A 19921-nucleotide genomic window follows, 5' to 3' on the forward strand; every position below is an offset into this window, starting at 1 on the left:
CCCCGCCTGTGAGGAAAATGTGAGGAAGGGCCGCCTAATAATTTAGACAAAGATACTGTGACCTCGTCCATCTGTCGGCGTTTTAGGAAATCAAAGCCTCCCATTCGCGATGAGAAAGTCATCCCGGTCGTTTCGTATGCAGTGTCCAGCATCAGCCCCGCTCTCAGTGTCCCCCATTGTCATGGTAATTAACCTGCTTGCCTTCTCTCTCTCCAAGCGGAGCGAGGTGGCATTTGGAGAGCTGGGGAGTCATTATCATGCCATAACACTGGACCAGCAGACAAACTCCATTCAGCAGGGAGACACCAGGAGAAAAGAGCAGGCGTTTCTATGAGCTATTGTCACTTTGTCTCCCTACTGTTAGAGCTCCCCTCTTGAGAAGTTTGGATGTGTTCCCTGAAAGTTTTAAATACTCCGGGGGGCTCTTCTTTTACTGCTGGTGCAAAGAAAATAGATTTTGTGCATGTGCAGAAGCACATTCAGACCATGACTGATATTTGTAGGGCCGCTTATCCCAACGGGTGTGATCCAGCCACCAAATCAAATGCTAGGACTGACTTAAGGCAGCTAAATGCCGGTCTCCAACAAAGCAGTGCATTTCATTACTCAAACTGCTGTCAGCGAAGGAAGAGAGGAAAGGACATGTGCATTATGCCTGCATAAGTTGGCCTGTGGGTGAGTCTTTGGAAAGTGCCCATCATTTATAGTTCCTGAGGAAGAAACTATAATATTTTTCTTGTAAAAAAGACAGAATATCCGGGACTGCTTCTCCATTGAGACTGATCTCTCAGTGAATTGGATTGAGTGGTGATCACTGAGCTGAAGAAATATTAAAGCACCAGTCTGTAATATAACATTCAGCTGGGGGATTTTCACTTGACCTTACATTTTGTCTGTATATCAGCCGCAACCCAAAGCGTTTGCAGAGAGAAAAGCAAACCCTTTGGGGCAACATTCTCTGGTGTCCATTTGGTGGCAATGAGTTGTGCACGTCTTTCATAGATCCCTCATGTATCCCAGGTGGTTCTTTTGAATGCCCTTTCCTCCCAATCACACCCTGAACTTCACATACCAGCTTAAGAATAAGAAGTGTTTACTCTTTGGATTACATGCCCCTTCGTCTTCACATGTTGGACGCTTTGGAGCGGTTTGCGTGAATAACAATCCCTGGAATGCTACTATGTCTCATTCAAAAGTGTCTTTCAAAGCCCACTGTCAACCCCCCCCCCCCTACCAACCCCCACATTTTCTCACGGCAAAATAAAATGGTCAAACTTGGAAGTTTGTTCTCAGCCTCACCCTTCAATAAATGTTAACCTTGATTAGAAAACATAATATATTGTGGGGAAGTGTCACTTTTGCTTGAAGCTTGAAGAGCTTGTGGGTGCAGTTTACAAGTCTTTTGTGTGGTCATCTCCTCTTTTGCAGTAGGTAGTTTATCATGTGGCTCACTAAAAAGATGGTTGGTAGGTTACAGCTGGGCATGGTGGGGTATGTTAGGTGCTTAAACAGACTTCAAAGCACCTTTTGGTCATGTTAGAACACAGGGAGGTGAGACGATGTGTTGGCCACATTACCAGCACTGACAGCTCAAAGCAAACTGGACTAGAAAGTAGTGGGCAGTCAATTCTTAAGCAAAGTATAAGAAACAGTCTCAACCATTTTTACTTGATGATTTTATTGAATTTGATTAAGATGGTATTCTCTATAGTTTCTCCTCATTCTTGTGTTTTAGTTTGAGGCGGTGAGACAGCGTGTTAATGTGTGTGTGTGTGTGGGTGGCAGAGGAGTGTGAAGTAGGGCTGGTCAGTCCCAGCAGGAAGGACCTGATCTGGACATGGTTGTTAAGTTTCATTGGCTAAAGGGGGGGTTGCGCCATTGGCTGCTATCTGTGGAGCTCATTATTCACATGGTGGGTGGCAGAAAATGAAAACCCCCACAGCAAAAAGCAAAGACGTGGCCACAGCAGAGGAGGCAAAAAAGGGCTGTGGGACTGCAGTTAAGACTTCTTCAGCAGTTAAATCCCACATCTGAACCTGCTCTCCGCGATGCTGTCAGTTCAATATCGGAGTGATGAGCACTCCAAGAAGTTCTCCACGATGAAATACACTGACTACCTCACACCAACACATGTTTTTTAAAATTAATCCTACAGAGTATAGGGTCTTTAAAATAGTTGTCATTTCTTTTCTAAGATAATCAACCTCTCACAGAAAACCTGATTCCACATTTTCCCCCTGGGATTTCATTCTCTTGAAGGATTAATGTAATCAAAGCTGCTGCAAAATCCTCTTTTAGCAATAATGACTAGTCACACTGAGACAATCTGCTGTCATCTAAGTGTTTATTCTCATTCTGAGGATGGATTAGTTAAATATCATCGGCTACAGCGCACCACTCACATTGACTGTGCTGTCTTTTTCTTTCCAACCTCATGGGTGGAGAGACTAATTTCTCACCAGGAGCTAAAACAAGATATGATTCTGCTGCTTTATTAAAAGTCTGTGTTAATATTTTGTTATTGAACTGATCCTGCCAACAGCCACATTGACGAAAGGAAGATTAGGATGTAAGAATCTTTAAGATGATGTGCTTAGTCGATGTGGGCTTATCAATTTATTCCAGCTTCAGGCAAAGCTGCTGCGTCCTGCAGTTAAATCTCACAGATTGTGTGTGACAGTTTCAGGCTGATGGGAAACCGGAATGTGTGTCAGATACTCAGTGATCGACAGCTCTCTTAACCTTTGGCTCCCAGTGGACTGTTTTAGAGTTAGATGATAATTCTGACTGAATGTGTTTCAGTGATGAGGAAAACAGTTGTTTCCTTTTTGTTTTGTGTGCTCTATCTACAACTCCCAACACTAAACTTGTTCAAGTCTTGATTGTCAGTTTTTGAAATACAAATAATATGCATGATATTACTGCTATTGTTTGTACATGAATTCTCAAGCTGGAGGTATTACACTTCAAAGACACTGAAGTGACCACTGCTGTAAGGAACTGTTGGAGGAAACTGGGGTGGACAAGTAGGATTAGTGAATTTGAAGTGTTTTAGGGACTCGGATAAACAAATGTAGATAGTGCTGGAATGTGACTGCAGCGTGGGATTAGGACGGCTCTCCTCCCCTCAACGACGTGCCATGTTTTACATGTTGTTGGCCTACATTGAGACTGAATCTCCAGATCTTATTTCATATGAGATGGGGGGGGTAGGGGGGTGGGATTGAGACAGCTTAAGTGATCACTGTAGGAACAAACAAGCCAGGCGGAAATCCTATATCTCGTTTACTATCTGCTCAATCTGCAGTGACTGCGGTGCCATGACAGAGATGTATTTTTCATCCCAAAATGTGGACTCATTATCGCCAATGTTACTCAGCTGAACAGACAGTTTGAATAAATGGCTTTGGCGTGTGAGTTGAGTGCTTTACCACGTGATTTCAACTCTGCTCCCTCGCATCTGTCATCGTAACGTTATTCTGGGTGGATGGGGTGAGAGTAAATACAGTAAATCATGAGTTGGAGCAGATCTGACTTGGTTTTTTAGAAAACAGCAGAGAGGGTTTGGCTTTCCCATGCCACGTCACAACGAAAGCCCCATCGGCCTCTTTATCACCAATCTGACCCCACATGATGGATACATCCTGTTGAGTCTAATTGTCATGAAATGTAAACTGAGCCCAGAGGTAGGTGATAACTGAGGCTCTAGTTACAGCCACTGTAATTTTGACTGTTGTCACTGCAGAAGATAACAACGTGAGATGGCAGAGGACCTGTAAGAGAAGGAGTCCTCAGCGGGGAAGGGGAAGGAGGGTGGCATCTGTGTGTGTGTGTGTGTGTGTGTGTGTTGGTGTCTGGGTGAAACTTCAGAGTCATTAAGTATTAAGTGAACTGCTATTGCATTCCACAGCAGACAAAGCACAATTCTGGCTAAGCTGTGTGGGCTTTTTGCTCATAAATAAGGCAGGCACCTCTGATTGTGGGGTAAATGTATAATTCATGCACTGCCCCCTCCTGCTCCTCCTCTTTTTTCTTCTCACTTTCTGCCAAGCAATTCCTTTTCAGCTCTTTGTTGTCTGTGCCCTCAACTGCATTTAAATTAATAATTAAAGTGATGCTCAAGGAATGTCTGTGACACCACCTGCTAGGTTACTTACCGTCTCCCTAGCCTGCGTTGAGAAACAACGTAGAAAGTCATGAACTGTATACATTTCAATTCACCCCACCAGAGCTGGAATAGTACAGTGTTTGACTTAGTTGTAAATATTGAGGAATTATGACACTGGCAACATTTACAGCATGCGTTCCTCATTGGGTCGTAAAACACTGAGATATGGAAAATATGTCATTACTTGTGTAAGGGAAATTCAAGCACTTTGTGTCAGAATTAATTCATATTACTCAAAGTTATCATAACCACATCTTGTATCACTTACAATTAAGCAATGCTGTTGATATGTTCCAGTGATAATACCAATAAAGCAAGTTGCCTGCAGTCCTGTATATCATTCCATTTTAGGCAATAATTCTTATAAGACATGACATTACTTTTATTTCTCAGGTGCTGCAGGATATTGCTACAGCAGTAGACACTGATATATTACACCTAGTGCCAAATCCCCATACAATGTGGATACTGGTACCTCCAGGGAGACAGAGGAGAGCACACGGCCACAAATGTGTTACATACATTGGTTACCAGGCTCCCACACAGGCCCTCATTTATCTCTAACTGCAGATGCACCAAAATGCTTCAATTGTTGTCTTTTCTAGCTTTGAATACATCAATCCTCCACTGACACTCCTGTTAGTGTGCAGAGGCTTACGTAATAGTAGAATAATCAACCTCACAGTAAGCAATGTGGTATAATTGTATCTGTACCCCTTTCAAATATGAGATAAAAAGTTTTTTTATGAATATTAAAGATGCACTGCCATTCATCCACATAGAAACATCAACCTTGATTGGCAATAAATTTAACAGCTCTTCTAAAATAACAAATTAAATTTTCATTTGTCTTTCCTTTCTGATAAATTAATCGTGCCATTAATACAAAAGCCAGCTGCTGCTTATTGGAAAACCTCATTTCATATTTATGAGGAGCCATGTAAGCTTGCTGGGTATAGAGTTGCACACTCAAAACACTGTTTATCTTTTTGATCTGGCCAGTCCACCTCAATGTCTGCCCAAAACACACCTGTGCTGATTTGTAACAGTGCAGAAATGAAATATCTGATATCTCATGGAGGTCACATAAGGTTGAGGAAATACTGTGTCTAGACTTCATAACAGCTCAGGACAGAGATATCTTCTTCCTGATTTACTCGCTATATTTTTTACAGTCCTTTGAAACCTAATGGCACGTTAGAGACACATTGGAAAGCCGAGGTAGCATATGATTTTACACTCTTTCAGATCATAGCTCCAACACTTGATGAAATATGTTTCAGCCTGTTAACCTTCAATGAGAGTCTCTGAGGGCATCTGCAGCTATAAAGATTTGCTACTGTTTTTTGTGTACAAAAAAAGAAAAAAAAGTACTTACACTTTGGATAGAAATCAAGATGACTTTGAGTTTTGTATTGAGGCTTGAAGTAGAGCATGTGCCTTGAATGAAAATGAGGGAACAAACAAAAACATTAAGGGCAATGTGGCTTTTCTCTTAGAACTGAGGGTGAGAAAGGGAATAAGTGACATGCCGCGATCCGCTCTGATAATTTTGAAAAGGCCATTTACACACAAGTTTTACATCCACTCAAGTGTTTTCAATTGAGTCTCTAAATGTTAGCTGTTCTTGTAGAGATGTGGCTTTTATGTTTAATGGTGTTTTTCTTAGATAAAATGCTGTGGATTGAAGATACGTGATGTTCAGATACCCAAACACTACAGTTTTGTTATTGACATGTTTTGCATTCAGTTGTCAAATGCAGCCAGTCTAAAAATGGATTTGATTTAAGGGGCATAAGTCTGTTGTACTATCTAAGCTTAATGGTAATAGTAGCGCAGCAGGAGGGATTATTTTTTGCATGTGAGGTTATAGAATTAAAAGTCCTATTAATTTGCTGCAGAGACAATATTAGCTGAGTACCTATGGGAGCACTTTTGATGCTTGTATGGGCATTAAACTCTCCCAGATGAATCATCAGTACGAGGATGGACTGCATTGAAAAAAATCTTTGTTCTTTGAAACAATATCTCAGGTATGTGGGGCGGGATTTCTTGGTTGCAGGCAGTCATGGTGGTATCATTGCTTTCTTGCCCGGTATCAGTTCAACCCTTTCTCTGCTTTGAGCACATTTTTGGCACGCACAACTATGCCAAGATTGTGGAAAATGGTAAACACAAATCCAGGCTGTGAAAAGTCTCCTCAGTCCCCTACAGTCTGTGATTGATATATTCAATTAAATGGCTGTTTTGCACTAATGCAGTTGTTTTACTATAGAATCAAAATGTATCAGTGAAGTCACCTGCATCCTGCAGGCTTTGGAGACGAACATAAAAAAAGATTGCCGAAAAAAGTTGGAGGCTACAGAAACATGGCCTCATAACATTGCTGGCAAGTGAAATTCCCTTGGCCATGTTTGTGAAAGATATATCACATGATAAAACGCTCATTTCGTGTCCGCGCTGCAATGTGAGCCGGGTGTTGTCAAATTTATCTGCTTTGGAGAGAGTTTTAAAAAACATCAATTTTCTTGAATATGAACACACTGACTTAGTGCAGATGGAAAGGGCCGAAATAGAGAGTAAGAAAGATGAGTTTTAAAATTGATCTGGATTAGAGTGGACATGGTCTGAGAGTGATGAGAATGATAGGCATAGGTGGGAAAATGAGGGAAGAGAGGATATAAGAATTGAGAAGAAGTCGAGGGGAGATGACAGCCAAATAAAAGTGAAATAGAGTGAGGTGAGTGAGTACGTGGAGTAAGTGCCTGCTTCAGTAGAGGAGGGAGCGGAGCCCCGGTGACTTGCTCCCGGGTGGGTCGATAGATATGAGCAAGGAGCTGAGAGCTGCTGGAATGATTGTGTCCGGTGGTCAGGAGTGTGAAAAGCGCCAGGGCAGCAGAAAATAGCCATAACTCAATAAGATTGGAGGTGAGATTTACACTGTGTGTGTGTGTGTGTGTGTGTGTGTGTGTGTGATCAACACACACACACAGATTGGAGATTCCTCCATATCTGAGTCTCCCAGAGGAGCTCAGGACTGAGGCTCACACTATATATTGTTGAGCCTGGGGGCATTCTTGACTGGTAGAAGTTCATGCTTCATTAGCTTAAACAAACCACTTGCATGACATTTTATATATGCACTTTGTTTTAATAGTTTGTGTTATTCCAGTCACGCACTCAGGGCAGTAAGCATTTTTACGATGGGTGGAGATAACCATGCGCCTACATGAGAGCGTTCCATGCGCTGCAACCAACCCCCCCCCCCCCATCTTTCTCCTTTTTCCCTCCCTGCTGCTTCGTCCCAGCCATGACAAAGTAAAGATGGGCTGTGGCATTGGCTGCCATTCAGCCTGACTCTCTCATCGGCCCCACAGAATGTCTTTCAGGGTCCCCCAGAGTAACAACTGCTGCGTTTTATTACAGCGTGAAATGGGGAGTGAAAGAGCGCTATGGATGTTCCTACTTAACCATGCAGAATGTGTCACTAGTGTGTACGAAGATAAGAGCACAAAGGGGGGAAACGCTTTTGTTACTGCTGAAGTCCATAGAAACAACCCCATGCTCTTGTTTACAACTCCGAGACCGAAACCATTTGTGTCTTTTTAGGTGAAATTTGTCCAGAAATATGTTAACATCAAGGAGGATCATTACATGCATTCCTGAGGCAATCCAAACAGATGGTAGTTGTGTTGCCAGCCTGAGAGATTTGCTTGAGGGAGACCCAGACATTGGCACCCACACCCAGCAGATACACTATGTCCAGCTCAATTATGTTCTCCACTCCAGTTATGTGGTGTGTTTGCCCAGATTAGATCTCACAAGTCAAACACTATCATTGCTATCGGGAGTGCAAAATGTATAAAATCTTAACGCACTTCCCTTTTAGTAAAACTGTTTATACATGTTTTACTTATGGTTATGGATGTGGTTTAGCACTTTTTGGTTTGTTGTGATTATCGCTTGCTAAAGGCCAAATGCAAAACTCAACAAAAAAAAAAATAGCAGGAGCATATGCTTCCTGAGGATGAGGGGTGTATGTCTGCATGTGATGGGGTCCAGTTCTTATAGGAAATCTTACTTTGGCACTTTCCCAAACATGTATTTGGTGACGTTGGTATAGTTAAGATTGAGCTCCAAACTGTGTAAATAGGAATCAGGCACTTGATTGATGAGAGCACCTTTGTAATTATATACAGCTGTCGTATTTGCTTTGGCAAGACATCTGTCGTCGGTCCTCTTCTTCCCTACTTAAATGTCAGGTTGTGGGTGTGGTTGAGGAGAAACGCTGACAGATCATCACTTTTCAGCACACCTGCAAGGAGCTCTCGCTGCCTCGGCACAAATGTTTATCTTTTTTTTCTTTTTTTTTTTTTAAGAGCACTGTTTACGAAATATTCCCTCATTACCCACCTCTTCTGATAATTTCTTTTTAAACACTAGTTCCTGTAAGAATCCAGAATTTTTTGTTTGATGATGACTTATGTCCTGAAGAGTTAGAAAAAACAAAAACTTGTATTGCTAGTAATGGGAGGGCGAGACGTCACTGTCACTGAAACACACAGCCAGCATTCTGATCTGTGTCGCAATATCCTCAATTCCCAATGCGGTGTATTAATTCACACTGCTTGGCACGCAACCCTGAGCATCCCGATGTAAAGATGAATCTATTTTCACTTGTACACTTGTGAGTTGTGGTGAACCAGAAAAAGATTTGTCCTCGAGAAAAAGCCAATGGAATGCATTCAGTCCGTGTGCACAGGATCTTTCAATGAGTAAAATGAGCTTGATCCCTTGGCTTATGAGTGTATGTTCAGTGATTTGTAGAAGGGATTTGGGGCTTTAACATGTGCGTCTACTGGCAGAATGTCCTTCAGACGTTGGTGCGGCTCAAGTTATTGCTTCAACACCTCATTGTTTTCCGGCGCAGCGCTTGTGTAAGGCTGGGATGCTGAGGTTGCTGCTGCTGCTGCTGCTGCTGCCCGTCTGAGCCACAGGCACAACTCTCAGAGGACACAATTGAGAACAGGATTAATGATAGAAGGTCACCTTATTATTAATAGCAGAACAATGATAAAACTGCAAACCCTCTGGACCGCGAGGAAAGAGTTTGGAAGTGGCAGCTGTGCTTATATGTCTTCTTAAAACTCAGAGGTGTTCCAGCGGTTACACCTGATCACCTCTGGAGAAACCACAGCAGTTTCTTTTGGAGCTCTCAGCAGTCATAACTATGCTCTCTCTCCCACTAAGGCGTCCAATTCTGCCTCTGACACTTATTTTATATCATCACTGGATTGATATCTATATTCCTCTGAAGTAATTAAGAAAATACCTCCTCCACCCCTCTTTGTATTGAAGAACTGGCAGTTAAACACTCAACACACTGTCCACACAGTTTTTGTCGGGCGCCCGAGACGAGACTGAGCAAAGCGGAGAGCTGACAGAGAAGCTGAGTGTAATTGAGTGCTGGCAGGCGTGTGCGCGGCCCTGATTGCAGCATGTTCCTCCAGAAGCAAGGTTTATGTTTCATCATGTGCCCGTCCACCGCACTCCATAAAAAGCAAATAAACTTTTCACTGGCAATGGCATAATAACGACAGAGCTAGCTAATGAGCAAATTAAAGACTCATAAATACAGCTCTGGCCCCGACTGAGACTCGAAATTTGTTACATCAACATTGTGTTTAATGCACTCCCTACAGTAGATGCCCTCATTTAACCAGTCTTCTGCACTGTACCTTACATAACACTGCATATTCCTCTGATAGTTGTTTTTAAAGGAGATTTATTGTCTTTTTTTTTTGTTCAAAGTTCACCTTAGAATCACTACTTCTGCTCTCCCTATCATATCGCACCCTCCCGCTGTCCAACTTATTGGACTGTCCCAGATGAAGCATGTAGGGGAATGTGTTGAAAATTTACTGCTATGCCTTGTCTTAATGCTGTAGTTGGTGCAGGAGCCTAAATTAAATGGAGTTGAATGAGCGACTCTGGCAGGTCTCCGCTTGGTGTGGTTTGGGCTTCTCCCAGTGCTACACAGAAGCAGCCTGGCAGAGGTTTTTGAGTGTTTGACTGAGCTTGCTCTTCTCTTTCACACCAGCTCTCTGTGGCCAGCAGCAGGAGCACATGAGACCCCCCCCCCCCCTCCCTCCCCTCCACCCCATCCCCTTCACCCCACCCGCAACTGCTTCTTCCATCTGAACGCCTGCCCTATCCTGCGGCAGCATCTGCCTGATTCTGTTAGACGTGCGTTGGCTTTTGTGTTATATTACATTTGCTATTATTGAATTTGATTCGTTCGGGGTGAGCTGTTGTATTTAAAGCCCTTTGACTAGATTGGTAAACTTTCATTTAAAATTTTATCATCCCATTATGTTTGGCAAAATGACTTTGAGCTGCACTCATGCTGAGGTTTTGCTTTTATCCCGCGCCTGTGCCAAACATTCAGTAAATTTGTTCCACGTGTTAAAAAAGGGAATCCCAAGAACATTAAACCAAGTGTATCATTTATTAAGCACTCTCTGTTCAGTGTGGTGAAGAGAAGGGAGTTTGGTGCCGATGCCAGACAGCATCAGGCCCAGACATGAACACGAGGCGCGGGAAAAGTGGCAGGGAGGGGAATGAGGCATAGACGGTTTGGGAGGCTAGTACTGTTAAGGCGTGAAGAGGGAAATCTGTCAGGGGCCACATTAGGCTAAATCCAAGAATCAGTAGGTTTTTTTAGAGGCAGGGCGTGCCTGTCTACTCATAATGGATAAACCCTTCTTTGCCAAGGTATTTTGTGCATCTGTAACAAAAAAAGGTGTGACTGCTTACTGTGAACATGTAGGGGAAGTGACTGAGTGAGGTACCTGTCAGGAAGCCAGCGCACGAGCACAGAAAAGCACCTTCCCCACAGCAGTGGCCCTTTGATGTGGCTGACTCTTTGAAGAACTGACACCCTTCTCCTTTTCACAGTGCCTGGAGCCCTGCAAGGAATCCTGGGACCTGAAGGAAAACCAATGCCAGGATTTATGCGAGGTATGTCACCACCACAAACACCGTGGTTGCCTCAGACCCGAGTATTTGAGCTTTGCATAGCGACTTAATGGGAAAATTCAACAAGAGGAAAATTTGAGAGGTGTGTGAAGTAACACTTTCTGGACAGTAACGACACTCTCTGTGAGGTTGAATCAAAGCTGTTTAATGTACTTACCACTGCCCTGAGTCATAAGCTGAAATGTAAACAGGACAATCCCTGTTAGCTCACAGGGCTGCCTGTATGAAGCCAGGCAGGTCGGACATGAAAAGTAATGTTACATATATTTTTCCTCTCCTTATCCTCCTCCTCTTTCTTCTCATCCTCCCCCTTCACTCCATAGCCCCTCTTTCCCAAGAAGCACTATGAGTGTCTTACGAGCTGTGAGTTCCTGAAGTCGGTAGAGGGAGTGAAGCAGGGTGACTGTCCCGCTCCGGAGAAGGCCAGCGGCTTTGCAGCAGCATGCGTGGAGAGCTGCGAGGAGGATGGAGAGTGTTCAGCCGTCAAAAAGTGCTGCCCCAATGGCTGCGGTCACACCTGTCAGCTGCCCAAGAACCTTTACAAAGGTAATGCAACAAGCATGCATTACATTACATTGCAAAGAAATGATTCTGCCACACTTTTCTATATTACTAATGCAAGATATTTTGAAGTATAAACATAGTATTAAATAGTAATACATGTTGTCAGCTTCATGAATATGTAATAATAGAGAAGCTAGTGATTTCTTAATAAGTGTTTATGTTGCACCATTTGATCAAATCATAATGTTCTTGATGTCTTCTGAATAATTTTTACACATCTCCCCAGAATTCTGCCAAATTTATTTTGTATCTTTAAAATTTCTGACACTGAGAGAGAGGGACTACCTTACTTGAAAATGCATTGATATGTAGAATCCTCCCACCTTCTAGATAAATTAAGGAAAGCAAACCATGACATGACGACAGACAAACTGCACTGATAAAGCTGCTTAGTTGTCCATGTTCTTTACAACTTAACTCTTTATTTAATCAATGCTCAATGCTGTTTCCAAGAACGAGATTAGCATGGTTCATCAGCTGAATCATATATACTGGCTCTCTATTCATCCTATTCAAGAAATGACGTTTTATATCTGAAAAAGATCCAATGCAAACGTCATGTTTTTAATGTGATTAGCTATTGCAGTTTCCATAATTTTCATATATAGTGTTGAACCAATTAATCTCTCTCTCTCTCTCTCTCTCTCTCTCTCTCTCTCTCATTTTGAATCTCATCGATGCCAACTGCAGATCATCTCTGACAACTTCCTCAGAATCATAAATCTTTATTTCTTTATTTATCTGCTTTTGTTATTCTTCATCCTTCATCCCTCATGCTGTTGCTCTTGTAAATTGGAATATCTATCGCCAGTTTTAAATTATGTTGGATAAGCTTGAGGGTTTGTACCCAGGAATCTTTACTCCAGTAAAACTGTTTAGTAGCGCTGCCCAAGGCGGCCTGATGTTTAGAGGTTGCGGAGTCGTTATGTGAGAGAACCAAGAGCCTCTGAATTTGGAGATGGAGCTGGAACTACATTATATACACCATCAGCGCACAATTGTTGGCAGCCCGAGGCCATAACAAAGTTGAGATGTTGAAGTGAGAGCAGTGGAAGATGAGTCTAAATCAAGCTTTGAACTGCAGCTGTGGTTAAACTGTGTGTATGCTTTGAATCACACTGCAGTAAAGTGCATGTTTGTGTACTTTACTAGGGCAAGTGCATGAGATTTTGAGTTTGAGCTTGTGCACACAGAAGAACATGCTAGTGTTTATATTTGATTTGGAAAAATCCTGAGGGACTTCATGGTAGATGTCATGCTCAAAAGGTGAACGGCACGTTAATCTGGAAAGATGAAAAGAGGCGTAACCTTGACAATTTTCAATACAGCCACCCAGTCAATGAAAACCATTCACAGCGCTGTGAGACCTCCAAATCAGGCCGCCTACCCCGCTGATTTAGTCCAAACATTGAGCTCATGACGGGCAGCAGTCAGCACTACATTTATACAGAATTACACTGAGCATTTTGGTGAAAGTTCAGATGGAATTCCTGTCCTGGTCCTCAGTGTTAAAGGTCTAATTAGTAGCTCATGGTTTGAAGAGTGTAATTGTTTCTATGTGTGCGCAAGCGTGTGTGTGTAGTCTTTGCCATGATGATCCATGATGCTGGAAGCCATTAGCAAACACAAGCGGAGCGAAATGGAGCGTTTCCCCCACTGAGATCACTCTCAGATGTGTGTTTGTGTGTGTGTCCAGGTCCCCAGCCGGTGTGTATGTGCCTGACAGAAAAAACTTTAGTGTTCAGGATCCCTGTCTTAAGAACAGAGACCCTGAAACCCCCACTGGGCTTTTGATGAATAACAAAGGTTCTTTTTTTCTTCTTTACATCAAAAGAGCCCAATGCCATTGCACATCATCCACTCCTCTCTAATGTAGTCTCAAATTATGTTAGTGGAGGTGTGTCTTAGATTAAATATGCTGTGCATGTATGGAAATACGTGGTTTGTAAAGGTTTTTCTCATTTTTATACTCTCCTCTCTCTAGTTCTCAGTTCCTTGGAATAAATAGCACCACATACAATAATGATAATAATAACTTTATTTATATAGCACCTGACAGACAAGGCAAGCAAGAGCATTACAATAAAAAAAGACACACAACACAGAGAGAGGTAACAAGACTGGCATTGACAAGATGAGAGGAGAGGACAATGGAATACAGTTGGAGATAATGAGAATGTAAATATATATAAAATAAATAAGATTAAATAAAAGACAGTATAGCAATAAGCAAAACGAACAAACAAGCAGATGACATCACATCAAAGCTAGTCTGTAGAAATGAGTTTTGAGTAGTGATTTAAAAGAAGATACTGAATATGATGCAACCCAACTTGTTTTTTTCCTGATCAAAAGAAGCTCAGAGTTCTTCAGTATACTGTGAGAGACAGGAAAAAGAGAGCGTTGGGAATAATAAGTGTATGTGAAAGATGTAGGTGGTAGAATGAAAATCAAATTTAGCCAGTTTTATATTCACAGCGTCAGAGCAAGTCAGTCCATCAGCTATTTTCAGTTTACGGGAAATCCTTTGTGTGATACAAGCAGCAACCCCTGTGATTATAAGCAGTTATTATGACAGTATGTGCGTGAGTACTGAAAATTATATTCTTGGAGTGTAATTGTTGGCATGATTAAGACATGAATGGACGTTATACTCCTGATCGTGCCTCAGCAGTAGTTACATCATGGTTTGGAGAGCATGGAGTAAGCGTGCGGCCGTTGAAAAATGAACACACTGTATGATTCTTGGACCAAACCTGACCCAAAAGTTATCTTTGGAAAGAGCAAACTGAGAAAGTGTATTTGCTGCCCTCCCACGTATTGCGGAAGAGAGAGAGAGATTGTGTGTGTGCGTATGTGTGCGTGTGTGTGCGTGTGTGTGCGCGTGTTTGTATTTTTGTGCATGTGGCTTATGCTTCGCAGGAGTTCTTGTGTGACTTTGTGGGAAGATGAGCTAAGGCAGAGGGAGCAGAGGAATGCTGTGGTTACTTTGGCATTCATTATTGCGCAGGAAATGTGACACGTTTGTTCACGCGCACGCAGACGCACACACTGTGGAGCTGTGAAACCACAGCACAATGACCCCCAGCTGTTAGTATGAAGAAAGCTGTTATCAGCACGACAAAACAAAGCACTGCCTCCATATGCATGTGGCTCAAGGACCCTCCTCCATCTTCCAGGATTTTGTATGCCTCAATCAATCACTTTTTATATGCCCTGTATGAAGACTGAATGGAGATATAAGTAGATCAAATACTCTGCATTCAAAACACAGTCTTGATTATGTTGTTTACCGACAACCCTCGCCGTAGCCTTGAGCGTGTGTTGATGCTGTTTATATATGCAGAGTAGTGCTGGACAGCTCAGCATTGAGAGAGGCCTAACATAATGGTCTGAAAGTGCTCTGTGATTTATTGAGAAGTGGAGGATGTATTCAGCCTTCTCCTGTACTTCCAAACTTGCTTTTCCAATCTCCATCTCATTATCACTGTGCCCGACGCTCAATCAACAACTCACTACGTCTCATCTGCAATAAATTCAGTTGGGAGACTCAGTCTGACTTGGCTGAGCATTTGGCCCAGTCCAGTATTTAATATATTTCTAAGTTATTGCACATGGCCACATCAACTTTATCATAAAGGCTGAATGTGAAGTGTGATGATGCAAATTAACTCATTGTATATGTGTATATGTTTTGCACTGGTGTATTTTGTGTCTGCACAAAAGAGTGAGAAGGATGATGTTACTGTATCTGCGCCATCTCACATACCTAGATGCTAACTGTGTGAATCATTACTAAGAAGCACAGCTACTAAAACATATCTTCATGGCCAGGAAATATCACAATCTGTCACAGTAGAAAGATGATGCTGTTGACCCACAGCATGCATTGAATCTATTGCGGTGAGGTCATGTCTCATTCTCAAATCTGTATCTGTCCAACTCTGATGGTGTCATTTATCTTTCCAAGTGACTTTCACCCAAGAGAGGAAAACAACAATTTTCATGTTGAAGTTCACCTATAATGTTCCACACAGTGGTGATATTAACTCTTGTCACAATATCATTTTGCACTTTTAGGAGTCCCTCTGAAGCCTAGGAAAGAGCTTGTGTTTTTGGAGCAGCCGTCAGGTCAGCTGGAGATCCGCTGGTCCTCCAAGTTCAACATCTCTGTGGAGCCCGTCCTCTATGTGGTGCAGCGCCGCTGGAACTATGGCATCCATCCCAGCGAAGACGATGCCACAGAGTGGCAGACTGTGGCACAGGTAGGACTCCACATACCATACGTTCAAAATACTGAGGAAGATAAAATATTTTGGCTGCCAGTTTTTGTTGCGTGAGTGATTCTTTTGATCACACTTTTTTGGGATTTGTATCAAAATGAAACTTTAGGCCTCACATGTCCCAGCGTGCCACATGCTGCAGCTGTGAAAGTGCTGCATTGCGCTGACAGACAGTTGCACACGGTTGCACATTCCTCACAGTCACTGTGTCTTTTAAAGTTTGGTAAAGAGAAACACACAGATGACTGATGTGGCAGCAAACTCACATGGGGCTGTGACCCTGCATGAACCCTGACCCCTGTGGTTTGCTCTCTCCCCATCTGTCCCTCAGACTGCAGAGGAGCATGTCCAACTGGCTGACATCAGAGCCAGCAGATGGTACCAGTTCAGAGTTGCTGCAGTCAACGTCCACGGGACCCGCGGCTTCACTGCGCCCAGCAAACACTTCCGCTCCTCCAGAGGTCTGTGTGTGTATGCACATATGCGTGTGTGTGTGTGTGTGTGTGTGTGTGTGTGTGTGGCCTTGCTTTGTGTGGAAGTTCCTGTTTGACACCCACTGCCCTCCATTTGTTATGGTTAAGACCTTGGAACAGGTGGAGCCTTTGGGAAACAGTTTTGAAAGCTGATTTAACTTTTTATCTGGCCATGCAAACAATCAGTGTGTGGTGCATGTCATATTTGCATGTCAGTGAAGTTTACTTGATCACTGACAAGAAAATGTATGTTTTGATATCTTTATTGACCTGCACTGCACCTATAAATCAGTGGGATAAAGGTTTTAGTAAGAACTGACGTCATTTGTTTGACTTAACCTCTTGGCTCCACATGCCATCAGCAAACTGCCCGTTTTTGTTTTGTGTTTTAAATACTGAATATAATCATATTCAGTAAAGCCAAACATACATTTATCATTTTTGATAACCTGAACTGTAAATAAATATTTCCCTCCACAGTTTCCACACATATAACCAGCCAGATTAAAGGAAAGCGTAATCCAGAGAGATGCTGAGTAGAATACAACTAATGAGGAAGGACTGACTTCACATAGCACTTCTTTTGTGTTGCAACCAGATACTCATTTCTGTCTTCAAAGGAGGGGTTTCCCCCTCTTTACAGCCACATAAAATGTAATATGTCTGAATTAGTCAGGATACGCAGGTTTCAAATGAATGCAAGTGTTGTCTTGCCTCCACAGAGAGTGACGTAACATAGGCGCACTTAAGATCTTTGCCACAGATAAGTGAACGAGCTCCGATGGCTTTCTGCATTACAGCTTGACTCCCCTTCCTTGTGTTTACAGTGCTGAATGACACTAAATATCGCCACATTGTTTTACAGATGGCATTTGTTAAAGTTACTGGCCAGTTGTTGTGTGGTTCCCAGGGAGTACAAGTTGCGAAAATAATATTGTGTCTTGATTGCATCTGATCCAGATGAGATACAGTGTGTTTGTTTGACATGTAGAGGCAGAGCCATGTGCCCTCCATTTCATGTTATAATGAGCTGGCTCAGAAAGCACAGTGTGTGTAAATGTGTGTCATATAGAATAGTGTCTGCAGTGTGTGGGCCATCTATTTAATGCACAGTGCACGTCAACACATGTCACTAAACTTTTTATTCACATAGATAGAAAAAAGTGTTTACCAGTTGAACTCTGGCAGGGATTGTATGTACACACCATGTTCTGCCAAATACTGAAAGTCAGTGCCAAAGACAAAAAGTATTAGTGTGTTTAGTGGTGTGTGTATGTTGACCTGTCCTGTCAAACATTTGTCATACATTTGGTCCCCAGAGCATTGTAGATGGCTGTCTGACAGAGCCAGACACCAGGTGGGAAAAGGATTCTGCTGCGGGGATGGAAACTGATCCGCAATCAGGCCAATCAGTGCCAGAACGCTGATAGATTGATGGGAGCTGTCACGGATTTGATGAGCTCCTGGACATTCTGTCATGCCATTGTTATTTACATAGTATGGGTATATCGTCTGATTGCAATTTTGCTCTACTACACTTTGTTAGGGCAATTTGTAAGAACTGACTGCTTATTTATCTTGCAGAGCCAACATCAGCTGGTACAGAGAACCAATGTGTCCAATTGTGTTTTTGCACTGGTTTAAATGTGTTTCAGGTGGGAGAGGGCAGGGGAGAGGAGCCAACTGGGCTGTGGCATGAATCATTTTCTCATTACAAGGCTATTCCCTCTGGTCTGGCGTCTGGCATGTGGCCCTGCCTCTCCTCCTGCCCCGAGCTGACATCAGAATCCGGCAGCAGGCTGCGCACGGATCGGTTCAGAACCACACACACATAAGTTAGAGACCCGGAATGTTGAGCCAAAGTGAGCAGCATGTGTTTGTTAACCCCTGACCTGCGCTTTCGGTCCCGTCGAACACTGTCATGGATGTGACATGACACCTGTCATAACATCTCATGGCAGATTGTCAATGGAAGACTAATTACTTTACACAGTGTCATACTGGTCCCCCACCTCAACTGCAATGCAAACCCTGAAGTGGTGAAAGGCTTCTTGGCCTGTAATCCATTCAACCTGTGATTATATTTATGAAAAAAAGCCTGCCTTGGCCTGAAATTGATCACATACAAGAACCAGAGGCCCACTTTGTCTCCCTCCCAAAACATCTACAGATGTACAACGTCCATTACCACTAACAGTGTTGTTTCTTATTGTTGTTTTGTCTTCAGATCCATCTGCCCCTCCCAGCCCAACCAATCTGTATGTCACCAACATCACGCTGGGCGATGAAGGCATGCTGACAGCTCGTCTCAACTGGACTCTGCCAGAGGAGCCTGATATCCCCGTACATCACTACAAAGTGTTCTGGAGCTGGACTGTGCCCACCAAATCAATGGTGCCATCCAAGAAGAAAAGGAGAAAGACCACCAACGGGGTAATCTTCTCACCCTGTCTTAGAGATGTGTTCTCTTTCTGTGTTTTCATCTCCCTCTCTGTCTCTCTTTGGGGTCCCGTCCAAGATTATCTCAGTGTCTTCTTCTCTGGCATCAACACATCAGTGTAAATACGCATGCAAGCCTGCAGTGGAAGAAAGGATAAACATGGAATGGGAGTTGCAATTATTTATACATACTTTCGAGACTATTGATACAATGTGTTCTTCATTGTTCTAATTCCTTATACTAAGAACGTACATTTAAGCTTTGAAAGAAAACACATTGATTGTGATAGATAGTCTTGTTATCGTGATAAGTCATGATTTCAAGGAAACATGTTTCATAAGGTTTCAATTTGTATTGTTCAAATTTTTGGCAGTTGATATTTTGGAGCTTTTTGTTTTCTATCCTACTCACAGTTTTTGATTGTGTAATGCAGCTATTTCTAAAATGGTAAAGTGCACTTATATATTTATTTGTTGTATTTTTAACATAGATCTCAGTATCTTCAAAGTGAAGTGGTTACATAACAATACTCAGAGTCCTATCCTTTCTTCTACATTCATACATATATTCAAACTAACTACTAAGTTGTGTCAGTAAAACAGGGCAAAACAACTAAAACATCTAAGAAACATGTATTGTTTATGACAGAAATGAGTTTAAAGGAAGATAGCATGGAGCAGTTTGCAGACTTTAACATTGTCAACTGTTTGCTCCAGTCAGAGAGAAGAGTTTGGGGGATTTCACACACATAAAACCTCCATATGATCGTGTAGAAAAGATATTTTTTAGAATAGTATATAGTTGATAGTGTATATCTATATTAACAATACAATATTCATATTTGCAAATATACTGTCAAAGACCTTAAGAATGAAATGTGATTTGGGCAGCAGACTGATAAACATATTTTAATTCATTCAACCTTATGGATAAATCATATGACTAGATCATTTTC

At 42.4% G+C, this 19921-nt stretch overlaps 1 protein-coding gene across 1 annotated transcript in view; it reads left to right on the forward strand.

The window, feature by feature from the left end:
* LOC128367978 (anosmin-1) overlaps positions 1–19921 on the forward strand; it is a 39698-nt gene that overhangs the window by 8479 nt on the left and 11298 nt on the right. The window contains exons 3-7 of the mRNA XM_053328692.1: positions 11126–11188; positions 11530–11752; positions 15851–16035; positions 16385–16514; positions 18754–18959. Of these exons, the coding sequence (XP_053184667.1) occupies positions 11126–11188; positions 11530–11752; positions 15851–16035; positions 16385–16514; positions 18754–18959 (807 nt within the window). The remainder of the gene's footprint in view (positions 1–11125; positions 11189–11529; positions 11753–15850; positions 16036–16384; positions 16515–18753; positions 18960–19921) is intronic.

This window comes from Scomber japonicus, chromosome 11 (genome assembly GCF_027409825.1).
Source record: "Scomber japonicus isolate fScoJap1 chromosome 11, fScoJap1.pri, whole genome shotgun sequence".
NCBI lineage: Eukaryota > Metazoa > Chordata > Actinopteri > Scombriformes > Scombridae > Scomber > Scomber japonicus.